This window comes from Kryptolebias marmoratus, linkage group LG17 (genome assembly GCF_001649575.2).
Source record: "Kryptolebias marmoratus isolate JLee-2015 linkage group LG17, ASM164957v2, whole genome shotgun sequence".
NCBI lineage: Eukaryota > Metazoa > Chordata > Actinopteri > Cyprinodontiformes > Rivulidae > Kryptolebias > Kryptolebias marmoratus.
The window spans coordinates 11,840,240-11,854,443 of NC_051446.1; the positions used below are offsets into that span (position 1 = coordinate 11,840,240).

General features: G+C 45.0%; 1 protein-coding gene and 1 pseudogene across 2 annotated transcripts in view; one reads left to right on the forward strand and one right to left on the reverse strand.

Annotated features, from left to right (window-relative positions):
- The first annotated feature begins 364 nt into the window (after nucleotides 1-364).
- Nucleotides 365-14,204, forward strand: part of mrtfba (myocardin related transcription factor Ba) — a 21,197-nt gene continuing 7,357 nt past the window's right edge. For both annotated transcript variants that reach the window (XM_017416057.3, XM_017416058.3), the window contains exons 1-3: nucleotides 365-548; nucleotides 8,435-8,660; nucleotides 14,050-14,115. In XM_017416057.3, the coding sequence (XP_017271546.1) occupies nucleotides 8,495-8,660; nucleotides 14,050-14,115 (232 nt within the window). In that variant the 5' untranslated portion in view covers nucleotides 365-548; nucleotides 8,435-8,494. The remainder of the gene's footprint in view (nucleotides 549-8,434; nucleotides 8,661-14,049; nucleotides 14,116-14,204) is intronic.
- Nucleotides 1,710-2,715, reverse strand: LOC112450515 (annotated as a pseudogene).

Consider the following 14,204-nt stretch of genomic DNA (forward strand, 5'->3'; position numbering starts at 1 on the left):
GAATAAATAATTTTACAAGTGCATTGTTTGAACAGCTGAACTAAAATTTAATCTCATCCTTTACAGTTACTAGTCCGAGGTGCATTTTAGGACCCAAAACAGGTCTTAAATACACGGAATTATAAGATATTTCCTACCACTATTATTGTTTATTTGAAGTTCTGGTTGTAGGGACTTATTATGTAGGAATGGGGATGTTATTTCGATGTATTTCATTTCGATTTTGACGATGAGGAACGTTATTATTGACATCCAACCAGTGGATTTTGATTATATGCTACAACGGTTTGCCATACATCGCATCTGCCTTCCGCCACGCCCCCCAACGCTTTCTGTCCCGGCAGCGTCATTACGTCACCCTGCATCCCGAAAGCTGGACCAGTCGCAGCCATTTTACTCCGCGAAATAAACTTCAGTCTCAAAGCCAGACTGGGGGTGAAAAAAAAGAAGAAACCCTAAAGTGTCCAACGTTACTCGCCTCACGTCAGTCATGGATATCTCGTGAACCACGGCTCGGATGGACTCTGGTTTCGAGTCGGCGCTGTTCGGTAAGTGAGCCCAGACGTGAGGCGGAGCGGCGGTCTTGTTTTTAGCCTGTTAGCCCGCCGCGGCTAAAAACGAGCTAACTGGAGAAAATGTGAAGGAGGTTGTCGTTGAAGGATTGGTCCACCGAGGCGGCGGGACGTGTCCGTGTGGGACTTAAACAGTATGGCTTGGAGCAGCGTCTGGCTGCGACAGAGGTCCTGCTTCTGTCTCCAGACATGTCAACCATGATGGAAACGTCTCACCGCCTTTATTACTCGGCATGGCTGTCTGTCTCACTCACCTGTCAGATTTGAAGCAGCTAGCCAGGGTTAGCCTGTCCCACACCCACCCGCCTTCATAGCAGTGACTTTACACTGACATGTCACCTAAAGCTGCTGAAATTTAATCTCAGCCTTGTTGTCAAATTGCTACGTGTACGGCATTTGTATTGTGTATTTATATTCGATACATGAGCTCAGACAGACACCCTAAAATATTATTTCAAAGCTAGTCCTACAGTAGGAGATGAAAAATGGCTCATTTATGCTATATATATATATATATATATAATTAAACTGCAGTGCCATGGTTGCACTGAGCTCATCCCTCAAATACTTGTTTCTAATCTTGTACAAAATGCAAATCCTACAAGATTGAGAAACAATAGGTAACATATCTTTATAGACAATAGGTTTTAAACTCTCGTTTAGGCGTTTTGCAGCACAAGCCTGAAGGCACGTGATCCCTGCCTTGACAGCGCAGTCTGAACTCGGGCTTCTTTGTTTTGTTTGCTGTGATCTTCGTGCTGCGTCTGACTCCGTCTTGTTTTGTTCGTTTTGTCAGATAAGGACGTTTTCTTTACGCTGGCACACTAACAGAGACCCAGGATGGCACGGCCTAGGTTTTTACCAGAACGTTATTTCCCGTCCACGATATTCTATTTTATTCCCTCAAAAAACTAGATTTACCAGTTCACGAGCGCGTAGATCAAGGCTCGTGCTTTAGGGAGTATGCACGTACGGCGCTGCCTGCGGCTTCTTTATCACCAGCATTCCTCACATCCCGGCCTATTTGTAGTAGAGATGACCCGTGACCTCTTTTCCTCAGTAAGCATTGGGAGGTGGGGGTTTGAGAGAGTTTGTTGCTGTTGTGGGTACAGAAGTGTGCGATTGTTCTCACTTCCCTTAGATGCACGTAAATAAACTCATTTCGTTGATGTTTTCTGGTTCACACTCGAACCAGAAAGGAGTTTGCACCGAGCTGGCTGTGGATTTGTGAGAGCTGCTTTTAAGGTCGCGAGAACAGCCCGAGGTGACAGGCACACCCAAACACCGTCATTAGCCTGAAAGATGTTGACGTCACCTTCTACCTCCATGTTGTTTGGTTCTCACCCCGTTTGGTTAAAGTTTACTCAAACTCGGAAATACTTTATTAATCCCAAAGGGGAATTAAATGTTGTTGTAGTTTGGTTAAAGAGTTGTTATAGATGCTGATGGCTGTGGGAAGGAAGGGTCTCTTGTGTTCGTCTCGATGTGTCCTCTGTCCTGGTGTCCTCGAAGAGCTCCACCAGGTGAGCCTTGCTGGCCTCCTGCAGAGCCATGGCGGCCGAGCTCTGGAAGCGCAGGTCGGTCTAGAAGTCCTGGGCGATCTCCCGGACCAGGCGCTGGAAGGGCAGCTTCCAGATGTGCAGCTCGGTGGACCTCTGGAAGCGGCGGATCTCCCTGAGAGCCACGGTACCGGGCCCGTAGCGGTGAGGCCGGGGCGCTCTTGCTCTTGTTTTAGTGGCGAGCTGCTTCCTGGGAGCTTTACCTCCGCTGGATTTACGGGCGGTCTGCCTGGTTCTGGCCATGACTGGACTTCAGGGGTTCTTCACGTTTAACACTGAAGAGTGAAAGATGTTAATCAGCTGCTCCCGGTTGTGAAAAAACAAAACAAAACACCTTGTTGTCATGGTTACGCATCATAACAAATGTCCTAAAGTAGAAAGATTTCAATAAGAAAAATCCTTCCAGCTGCACAGCATCTGATACCAGAGGAAACAATCATCCAAAAAAAAGGGATTAAAGTTTTCTAAAGCAATACCTCAGAATGAAAGTAACAGAGCTTCTCCAACATGCAGCCATCTTGAACAGTGCAGTTTTAGAATGGTGATAAAATTCTACATGATGACACTGAAATCGTTAGCTTCAAGTTGGCTTTATCTGAGAGGCAATGCTCCGTGTTATGAGGGAAAAGCGCCAAGCAGTCATCAAGCTGTTTGTAGTTTAACAGAGTTTAGGGTAAACATTTGATTTTGAAATCTCCCAAGTGGATTCATGTTGTTGTTGTTGTTTTTGTTGTTTGAGCAGCCGCATCTGGGCTTAGTTGTGCAAGTCAGTTTTTTGGTTTTTTTTTGGTTTGTTTGTTTTTTGAGTTCCAGACTTCTTGGCTCATCTGCATTGTCTAATATTTCGGTCAACCAAATTAGAAGAACATGACGAACTGGTTGTGTCATTCGCCGTCATTTGGGCACAGCTCCAAACTCCCTGTAGGCCTCCCCCCCCCCCTTCAGGATTTCTCTGCTTGCTCAGTTACAAATTAAAAGCAAACGTCTGTTCTGTGTTTTCGCTCGTTGGGGCTGATTTCAACATCGTCCTCCTTCGTTTCTGTTTACCTGAAAGTTGACTCAAAAAGGCCCCAAATTTTCTCAAGCATCCAAATCTAGCCGTCGGACGCGTTTCCGCAGCGCTCACACAATCGACACCGTTTTTGCCGTAAGCACACGTTTTGCTCAGTCAAGGCAAAGACGTGCAAATATTCTGGCCTGTGCCACGAAATGTAGAGATCCCACCGAAACCAGATTCAGAGAAAAGCTGACCTAGCCGTTTTGAAGAAATCGTGACATTTTTCTGACCAATAATGACTGTGTAATAGCAAAAGCAAGGACTAGCTACACGGCCTCAGCAGTGGGACGCACACTTTAAAGTGAAAATGTAAGCAAACAATCGCCAGCCACGCCGTGCTGTCCATAATAACAGGATGGCTGCATTTGGAGTTCTGGCAAAGGGAACTAAATTTAAAAAACTAATTAAAACATTCGGCCCATTGTGCACATCCTTTAATTTGTCACGCAGCACAAGTGGCGAGATATAAACAGAAAAGGCAGCAGGACAGATTTGTTGCTGAAGGCAACCGAGCAACAGCCGAGGTCACCTTATTACGAATTTCTTTTTCATTACCTTTTTGTAGGAAGCGCGTACTTCCTGTCATTGACTCTTCGTCTTGTGCCACTCCTGCTACTTGTTGGTATTTTTTCAGCACCAGCGCCTCCTGCACGTGGTGAAGGACCGGTGTAACTGGCAACTCTGCTCTCTTGCCATCTTCTTCTTCTTGTGCTTACAGTTTAGACCCTGAAAAAACTGTTTCTGTGTAAACAAAGCTTGAAACCAGCACCTTAAGGCTGCCAACCTTCATGGTGGGACTGAATGCTCAGTAACTGTTCATGCGTCTGTGGCAGACTTAATTTATGCAGCACTTTTTAGACTAATTAATCCAGCATTAAAAAAAGATACAATTCAAACAAATCAATCCTGTGACTACCACTTCGGTTGGTGGCTCAGCAGCATAGTGAGCTGGGTGGGACTGATACCCTAAATGTTGTTTTTTTCCGTTCTATGGAAGCTGAATGAAGGGCTTTTTGTTTTTAAGGCCAGATGACAATTCTGTAGAAAAACTTTGTTAGTACAAATGTTACCAAATGTTGCATAGCTCAGTGTTGATGATTGACAGAGGTGTGGGTGATGGCAGCGACCTGGTATGCTGCCTGTGGCTGTGGGCTTAAAATATCAAACACACCAAATAGGAAAAACATATTTAAAAAAAAATAAAACATACAGCTCTGACTCGATTCTGCAACATGTCAGCCCAATGCTTAAAGCTGTTTAAAGAGCTGACCGGTCGGTCATTTTGCTCGAAAACTTAGTGTTTTGTTGAGTCCATTTTGGTCACACGTCTTCGTGTTGCACGCGTGGGTTGCCCTTTGATGAGAAACACGGCGCTCGTTGCCCCGTGCCGGTCAAAGAGCGGCGAGCCGAGCGGCACGCCGCGCCTTGCCATCTGGACCGGCTCTTTGATTCTCCAGGAGCAGCCCGACGTTCATCCCGCAGCGCCTCGTCGGCCGTGACGGCTGTTTATGCCTCCCTTTCTGTTTCGCCGACCCCCGCCTCGCTCTCGTTCACCCCGCTGACACGCCTCATGTAGCTCTGCTGGAATCCCCGCTCCTCTACCTTTTTCCCTTATGCCTTCAAACCCCGAAAACTGCAACTAAAAGCTGCTTGTCCTGGCAAAAAAACATCGGTTTATGGATGAAACTTGTTTAACACGGCGCCAAAATAAAATTGCTTGCAAAGCAGAGTAATTATACTGATCTATCAAGGAAAAAAATCATGAAACGAGAAGAATTTAGCTAACAGTAAATGGTTGTTTGTTGTTGTGTAGGGTTAGGCATCAAGTTAGAATAAAATGCTTGATTTGTCAGAAACTGAACCTTCTGGCTAGCCTGCAAAAAATGATGGTAAATTTAGAGTTTCTGTTTGTTTCAGCTGCGTCAGACTCAGTCTATGTCAGGCGTTTTCAAGCTGGAAGACTTGAAAGTAGACGTTTAAGTCTCGTTTCACTCTGTTCCTCTTCAGAGAGTAGAGCCAGAGCAGATAAGATGCAGCCGATTTGACAGAACTAATCTGGAGTTGAGAATTAAAAAAAAAAGAAGAGGAAAGTGTCAGCCACAGATCAGTTTTGTTTAAAGTTTGCCCCTCAATCATGTCGCCATCACATGGTCAATACTAAACTTTTGTTTAACCCCCCTCGTCTTCCTCTTGGTGGGCACATCTTCCTCGCCAGGCCAAGACCTAAAAGACCGGCAGACATTTTACGCTGTTTATTTAGCAAAAAAAAGAAGAAGAATTCATCAAAATATCTGAATAACTCGAATAACAAAATTCTCAAGGCAAAACCTCCGGTTCAGCGTTTTGTTTGGTCCATGAATTGGTGAACGGCTCAGTGGTGACTCACAAGGACAGTTATGACTAAGCTTTTATGTGGAGACAGACAGACAGGACATAACGAGGACATCAGAGAAAAGACCAAAGTTTGAAACTTTTATCAAACAGAAAGCAAAACTATTCTGCAGTAAAACGAAATCGGCTTACATTCGCAGCCTTGTCACAAGCATCTGTTGGTGCTATATTATAAGTTAGCTCCTACAATAATGGTGACCAAAAATGACCAGTGGAAGACGAAGTGTTGATTGCATTTATTTGTAAAGCACTTATTCATCAACTGAAACTTCATAATAATAAAACCTTTTGCTGCAACTCTGTGACCAGTGACTACAAAGATGCATCAAAGCTGTTAGGGTTGATCTTTGGAAACTTTAGTGGGTTTTTATTGTGGCAAATCAACAAGAAAAGAACACGTTTACATGGCTTACAGCTGTGCTTATTGAATCTGCTGCAGTTTCAATGGCAGGCAGGGTTGCCAGATAAGAAATAAGGAACTATCGTACTGTCGCTTTGACCTCCTAGGACCTGGCACCCCAAGAGTTTGGGTCTTAGGAGGTTAAAGTGATTGTATTTTGACCCAAACTATCACGTGTGCTGAGGGAGGTTGTAAGATTAGTTGTGATTGGTGGACATGTGCACAGAAAAGGAGGAGGACTCGACCCTGAAACTATCGTATAAAAAGGGTAATTATCGTATATCTGGCGACACGGGATGCCCGGCTTTCAACGAGGCGCACAGTTAGATCCAACATGGTGGCTCCACGGACGTTTGTTTGGCCTCACAGCGAGGTTGGGTCGCTGCTACGTGTTGAACAGGACGAGTCACACAAACAGCCCTCTGCTGTCGGCCATTTTTACTGTTGTGGATCTGCAGCTGCTCCGCTCTGACCCGGGTTCAGAGGGCTTCGGTTTTAAGAGGAGACGAGCTGTTGTCGTGTAAACAGACAGCAGAAAACCCACCGTCCTCACTCAAAGACAGCATCACTGCTACTGTTGCACCATTGTATGCCTCGAGTGTTTGTAAATTGATGCAACAACCCGACCTGAATTTGATTGTTTTCTGTATCCTACATGTGTCTTGGAGAGACATAAAAGCTAATTTTATGCTGTTGATTGATTCTGTCTTTTTAACGTGTCCTCTCGTCTCTCTTTTAAGCGTTGTCCCCGTCCGCTGCAGGTTTTCTCTCTGAATATTAATTTTCAGACCTTGATGCAGCTTTGAGCGACAGCTTGTTTCATGCAGGTTTTCTTGAAGTGGTGCTTCATCGTCATCATGTTTTGTACTCCACTTCTCTTCAAACACATCTATTCAAGCAGCACCACTGTCCATACTCTGTGTGTGTGTGTGTCCATTTTAATATTTCTGAAAGGACTTTTATTTGGTGTGTTTAAGATCTCATTAGTTTCCTGCAGTGTCAGTTTTTGGTTTCTACTACCTTTTTGCTGGTCTCATTAAAGAAAATGCCGTTAGGTTAGATTTTTTTTTTTAAACAGTGTTTTGATTACTGTTGAATTGCCTTTTCCATTTCCTATCTGTAGTTACCAGTTTAAGACTTCTGCTGTAAAAGGAAAGGAAGAAACTTATCACACATCATTTCAAAAATTAGCTCCAAAACCGTGTAATCATGTCCTTAAGCATTGGCAGTCGTAACAATCAGATATGACCTGTTTTATAGGTGGTTTTAATGTTTTTTTTTGTTGATATTATCACACACTTTTTTTTGGTGGGGTTTCTGTGCTTTTTGTGGATGGGTGGGAGTCGTTTAAAACTCCCCTGAGTGAGTCTTGTCCACATTAAAGATCAAAAAGATCAGCGAACCGCTTTTTGCGGCGTCGTACTTAAACCCTGGTTCTTTGCGGTTCTTGCTTCATTTCACGCTCACGCCTGCAAAGAAGGACGAGCAAAATCCAAGGTTCACTTTCATCGTCAAACAACTCGGCGCTCTTTTTCAGAGAGAGGTGAGCACGAGCAAGAGTGCTGACACGATCCTACAAAATTGAGCGGAAAAAGAAGACCCTGGGGGAACAGCGTGGTATTTGTTTTTTTTTTTTATCTGAAGGAACGGTGTAACATCTAAAGATGGAGATCTGTTACCTCCAGCCTGGAGTATCAAACCATTAACGTGGAACCGCTGGACGTCACGGGTTAAAGTCTGTTATTTGATGTTTGTTTTTCCATCATTAGTTGATATCCATAAAAGGGAAAAGTGATTTTAATTAAAAGTGAGGTGTTTTCTTCCATGTTGAGACTTTTTTTTTTGCCTGAAGTGACGCCAATAAAAATCCTAAATCATCAGTTCATCTTCTACGTTGCTCTCAGTGCTTTGGCCAGCTAAAGAATTTAAAACCAGATGATTGGACTAAAGTGAGCCATGAAAACGGAGCGGGGTTTGTTTTGGCCAATGGCAGCACGACGGTATGAGGGTGCTGCTGCCGAGCGATAAACGAGACGCGCGTCGGAGAACCATGGATACCAAACTGTTTGTTTTGCTCCCCCGAAATGTTCTTGCTTCCCTCGGTTTGAAACCGCCGCGGTGACGTTATTCTCATGACGCCTGCCTCAACAGAGGGAACATTCAGGAGTGTTTCCCGTAGGCGGCAGTTTGAGGGGATTATTCGGTGTAATAGTCAACCAGGCTCCTTTTTTAATGAACAATTTGGGCTCGGGCTGAGCTCTTCCAGATGGCTAAAGCGAAATGCCACCGTTTGAGTGAAGTCGTCATCCCAACAGGGAAACAGGATGATTGTTCAAAGTAAGCTGCGTTCTTACGGCGTCGACGAAAATGTCACTGAGTGCCGCGGTCCTAAAATCTCTCCGCAACTCCTCCGTTTCTAACCGGTTCGTTTGATTGTCTGTTTGTTTCCCCGCAGGAAGCACGACGACATAAAGGGACCCAGACCCTTCTCGCTTGTCCACCCTCCTCCCGAGGCATGATGGAGCTTCAGGCTTCTCCGGGGCGGCTCGGAGCAGAGGGGGATTGCGGGATGTCAAATCTCCTGGTGCCCAGTCCCCAGAGCGAGGCGGTGACCCACGAGATGGAGGAGCTGTCCCTGCAGCCCACACAGAGCCTGCCCCCTCTGAATGAGCGCAAAAATGGTAATAACCCGCCGTCACACAAACACTCGGGCTGCACAATGTTAGGACAACATGCTGCTGAGGTATCATATCGTTGCATTAAACCCATATCTTTCTCACTCCTCCTTTTCTTATCTTTTGTCCCAACACTCCCAACAGGGCGCGTGTGCTTTCCCGTTCTGTCAGCTAATTCAGTATAATGAATATGATTGGTTGGCAGAGCTTGAATGCATGGCACTCGGGACTATTTTATATGTTTGCGTCAAGGTTTCTGACAGATAATTCAAACACCGGGGCTAATCTTTGTGTCGAGTTACAGAAAATCGCACGATCGTCTCTGTACAAAGCGACACGTCGCCGCGCTAATTGATTAAAGCGTAAACGGTATGTTGCCCTTGGCACGGCTTCTAACTGCGTCCTTGGGAAAAACACCAACCCAAAGACGCTCAAAGTTACAGATGTTAAATAATGAGGAATTCTTTCGAAAAGCACCTCGGATGGCAGATTTGTTCCCGTCCATGCTTGTGCAGGCCTGTTTGGAAATGCATGTTAGCACAAGCACAATGTCCAGACTGTTGTTTATGAGAAGATACACACTCTAAACATTGTTGTTGCCCCTGTTATTTGATTTGTCATCTAATTAAAGACGCTCTGAAGCGCCCTTATTACTATTCGCCTGTTGTTCTGTTTTAATTTGCTGCTCCTCTCATGTTTTTGGGGAAAAGAAACAGAAAAAATACATCAAACCATGCAGTAACAGCGTGCTGTGGCTTTAAGCAGCACCACATGTTACGGTGTACACAAAATACTGTAAAAAAAAATTACACGACTGAATCATCCAGCAGGGTTTTTCTTTCCCTGTTCACAAGGTAATTATCTTCACTTACTCGTCGGGCTGCACGTTTTTCTCCCTCAATCATGATGTTGTTGTTCGAGCAGCCACACGGAGCGGACTCTGACATCTGATGGATGGGTGCATTATTGTTACGGGGCATTAGGAGCGACCTGCTGCAGCATCTGTCCCCCCGTACCTCAATCAGAGCCGAGATCCAGTCGCCGCCGAGCTTCTTAATCAGGGAGCCGTTAACCAGAGCACTTTTAGGCAGGATTCGGTCGCGTTTTGCTGTAACGCCTGCGGGGAAGCGCGTTAACCCCACCTCAGAAACTTTGTGCGGGATGTCCACATTTCTATCAGCCACTCATCATCTTGTCTTTCTGTCATTTCCCCTTCACCGCCCCCCGCTGCGCCTCATACTTTCCAACCACAGAGCCATTCCCAGAGCCGGTCGATCCCCTCTCTCTCGCGTTGGTTTCCAGCCACGGCAGGTGTTGATCTGTCTGCCATCTCGGCAGCTCGGGAATTTTAAGTGCAGACGGAGAGGAACGCTACAGTGCCGCTGTCAGCGGATCAGATTGTTCCGAATGACGAAATCTGCCCGACAGTCACTCATACGTAAAACTAAATGGACTGGGCTCGCTCTCAGCCTGTTTAATCTGTCCAGAGTTACACCACAAGCCGACGTGCTGTATAAACTTTAGAAAAACGATACTGTACGAATATTTACTTTCATGGAAGTGAAGTTTCAAAATGAGGCAGCGAAAATTCGATTTTCTGCCCTGTAATTCAATCGACTATTCTTAATGAAATTGTATAACTATTTGGCGAAGTGCTTATTTTCCCCTCTTGTGAGACGAGGCCTGCCACGGTTTTCATACAGCTGCCTGATCCCGAGTTATTTGAGCTGTCTTTCCTTTTGCATATTCATTATAATCCCCTATATTCATCTGTTGAAAAGCAGACGGATGAAATTAACAGAAACATGGTTTCCACTCAGTTTTCGGTTTTACTGCTGCTCTCTTTAAAATCGCCGTTGCCAAGTTCTCAATATTTTTAATAATGCTTACAGCTTAATAGTTCGTCAGATCGAATGCCTTAGAGCAGTGCTTCCCAAACGTTTTAGCTTTCAGCTCACAAAATAAAAGTTGTAGGTACGTGTGACCCTGACTAAAGCTGATGGAAGTTAATAAGCCATTTATTAAAGAGGCTCATCATCATTGGAGCCTTTTATCCATTTATGACTAAATTTTTTAACAGTTAAGGCTAAATATGCTATTGGCATTCATTTTTAAAGGTACAGTATTTTCCACACTATAGAGCGCACTGGATTATAAGACACACTGTCAATGAATGGTCCTTTTTTGAACTTTTGTCATATATAAGGCGCACCGGACCAATTTTTGTAACTTTGTGCTCTATTCAAAATGGACGATTTCAGTGCTCTAGCGGAGCTGGTTCGCCTGTATCAGCATTTCTATGATCCCTCTATGAGAGATCACAAAGATAATCAAACGGCTCAAAACTCACAGAAGAATACTGCACCGACGTAAGTGTCAAGTAGAAACGCCTCCACCGCTCGCTCAGGTCTGTGCGCGACTCTAACTGAGCCTTAATGCTGCGAGCGGTGCAGCTTTGTAGTTTAACCAAAGTTGTACTAAAACATCACGACTTCTTACATATATAAGGTGCTCCGGATTATAAGGTGCACTGTCGTTTTTTGAGATAATTGAAGGCTTTTGAGTGCGCCTTATAGTCCGGGAAATACGGTAAGATTTCTGTCGACCCTCTCATGACCCCGCACTTTGTGTATTATGACCCACACGAGCGTCCCGACCCCAACTTTTTACTAGCCATCCCTGTCCGGTGAACCGATAAAAGTTCAGAGGACTGATGACGTCACTGGGCTGCGACTAGTTGGCTGCTGAAAATTGTTGCTGTCTCACCGAATTCTGAGTGTTTGGGACCAAGTAGCCAGTGAGCCGGCGTATCTTTGTTCGAACCGCTCGCAGAATTGTATTTTTGGCCGCGCACGTTATTCATTTTATTTTGTCGCTCACCTCCACCAACATCATACCTACCTCAGCCCGCTTTGTTCCCACCTTGGCAGCTGTTTATGATTTTAGACCTGAACGTCTAGCAGTCCTTTTGTTGCGTCTTTCTGTGACCTCCTTCGTTTTTCCCTGATGTTCGGAAGAGTTGACCATCAAAGTTTAAACAGTAACATGTTGAGCAACTCATTGCCAGACACCTCCTCCAAACGTCCGACATTAAAACCCCCTTAAACAGCAGTGCTGTTTGCCTGAATATGGGGACTTTTTGGAGTCTCCTCTGCGAGATAAAATTTAAATTATCTTAACCACCTGATATGATGAAGCTACGTCAAAGTCTGAAGCAAAGACAAGCAAACAAAAATAAAAATAACTTTTGGTGTTTCATCATGCTCCACTATTGTCGTGTGAACTTGTTGGAGCTTCAGAACTCCGCTCTGAAAGCATTGTCGTCTAAATTTGTCTTCAGAGTCACAGGTTGGTGGGTTTCGTTGCCTCTGGAGCGAGACAGAAAAGAACAAAGGGTGTCTGTCGTCACGGCCGGCGTACGTCACTCCCCTCGCCTCAGACTGCTGAGGTCACAGGTCCGATTGCTCATCATCGTTTCCCAGGAGAATCCAGGTCACTTTCTGCCAACAGGAAGTCGATCCGAACGACCTAAAACATGCATGTTTTAACGGCAGGTGTGAGTCACGCCGGTTACAGGGTAGCAGCGAGGGGAAAAGCTGCCGATTTGGTGTCAAACCACCAGCGCGGCCGTGCCCGTGTCATTGAAGAGGCCTGTAAATGAGGTGACGCAGCTGAGGAAACGTGTCCGAGGCTGTTATCAGCCGAGCGAACAGCAAACAAACGAGAGAAAAACAAAAGGTATCGAGTTAGCCCGGCCAGCTGTTTCCTGTTTGATCATGAGACAGTTTTGCTCAATGTTTTTCGCACATCTCTTCCTATTACTAGAGAAGCCTTTACACTCATGAGCCTATTTTTAAATCGGTTAAATCTGCATTTCCCTTTTACTGAACGACGCTATGACTTTTTGCTCTGCAGAAAAAAAACAGAATTGCGAAAGCGCGAGGGCGTGGAGTGTTTTTTTTTAAGCTTTTTCTTCTTATAACGAGGAAAGCGGCTCTTTTGAAGTTACAAGGAGCCCGGTTCGTCCCGATTGTCTTCGCCGAGCGCTGAGGCCTGTTTTTCCGCAGCCAGGATTCCTCCCGCTTCAAAGCGGTCGACGAGGGGAAGTTCTAGTGAAAGGGGGAGGACCGTGGCAGCGGCCCGCTAATATAAACACAAATGTCAGGGAGGGATAAAGAAACACCGGGTAGGTCTAATATCGCTTTCCTTTAATTTGATGCTGCGCTGAACTGTTTGGATTTAATCACTCGGCCTGCCACTCTTAATGAAAATGGCTCCCTCGCTCAGTTGTGCTCGGATGCTTCTGGTAACCGCTCGACTATGGCCTGTGCCAGCTGCACCACGTTCAGATCCAAAGAAGGTGAGCGCTCGTCTCCTTCTCTTGTTGTCATTTTATGGCTTTTTGCTCCCTGCTGTCAGATCGGCGGCTGAAGATATTAAAAGTTTTTTGTTGTTGTTGTTTTTTTTCACTTGTTGATTTCCCCTTGGCAGCAATCTAAGATGTAAGGTGTGTGATCAAACTCTGGCTCTGGCAGCCGGAGGTCCAGCGAGCAGGAAGTAACTTCAAAATAAAGGCGGGGAGACGTGTTAATGTCGGTTCTATTACAGTAGATTTTGTTTTACGTTTATTTATTCACTTCTTCTTCCTGCTTTCCCATTGTTTTTTTTATTTGTGTCTCATTTGTGTGCATTGTTTTTTAATACCTATTTCATTTTATTACTCCATTTACACTGGCTGTCAGAGACTTGTGTAAACAAATAAAACTGGAAGGAAAGTTTGCGGTTTTGAGTAAATGTAGGACATTAGATTCGCCGATGAATGTCGGACCTGTTATGCGTGGAAAGTGCGGGCTGTGCCGTCTTTGGGAAAATTGCTACTGCAGTTCCTTAATTATATTTTCTAATCAAAATGTCAACTTGTAATAATATGACATCCAGGAAGCCTGGAAAACTCCAGTGAGTATTGCTATTTAAAAGAAAGTGATTGGTTGTTGGGCAGGATATGTGTTGTTACTACCACATCAAATTTCAGCTCATTATCTGTAAAACCAACCAAGGTTCAACCAAATATTGAACTGGGTTGACTCCAAAAGTTAATCAGTTGTAGCTGTACACCCAGTGATTACTTTCTGAGAGTTTCATTGAAATCCATTCATGTGTTCATGAGATAATTTGCTAACAGACACACACACACACACACACACACACACACACAGGCAAAACTGGGAAGGACTGCCAGACCCGAAGACCAGTTTTTACAGAGAAATGGAGACATTTTATGACTGCTTAGACTGCAATAAATCATAAACCTTTCCATTTCAAGTAGCGTGCACCTTACAGTAAAAATGCGGCTTCTTTTCTGTTCCTGCTAATTTTCTTCCCCTTTTGCTTTCAGTGCTGCAGCTGAGGCTTCAGCAGAGGCGAACCCGGGAGCAGCTGGTGGATCAGGGCATCATGCCACGTGAGTAACAACCCACCCACCCTTCCCCCGGCCAGGTGTCCGTCACCCACCGAGCACCCGGCGCGGGAACAGGCCGCTTCTCCCCCCCC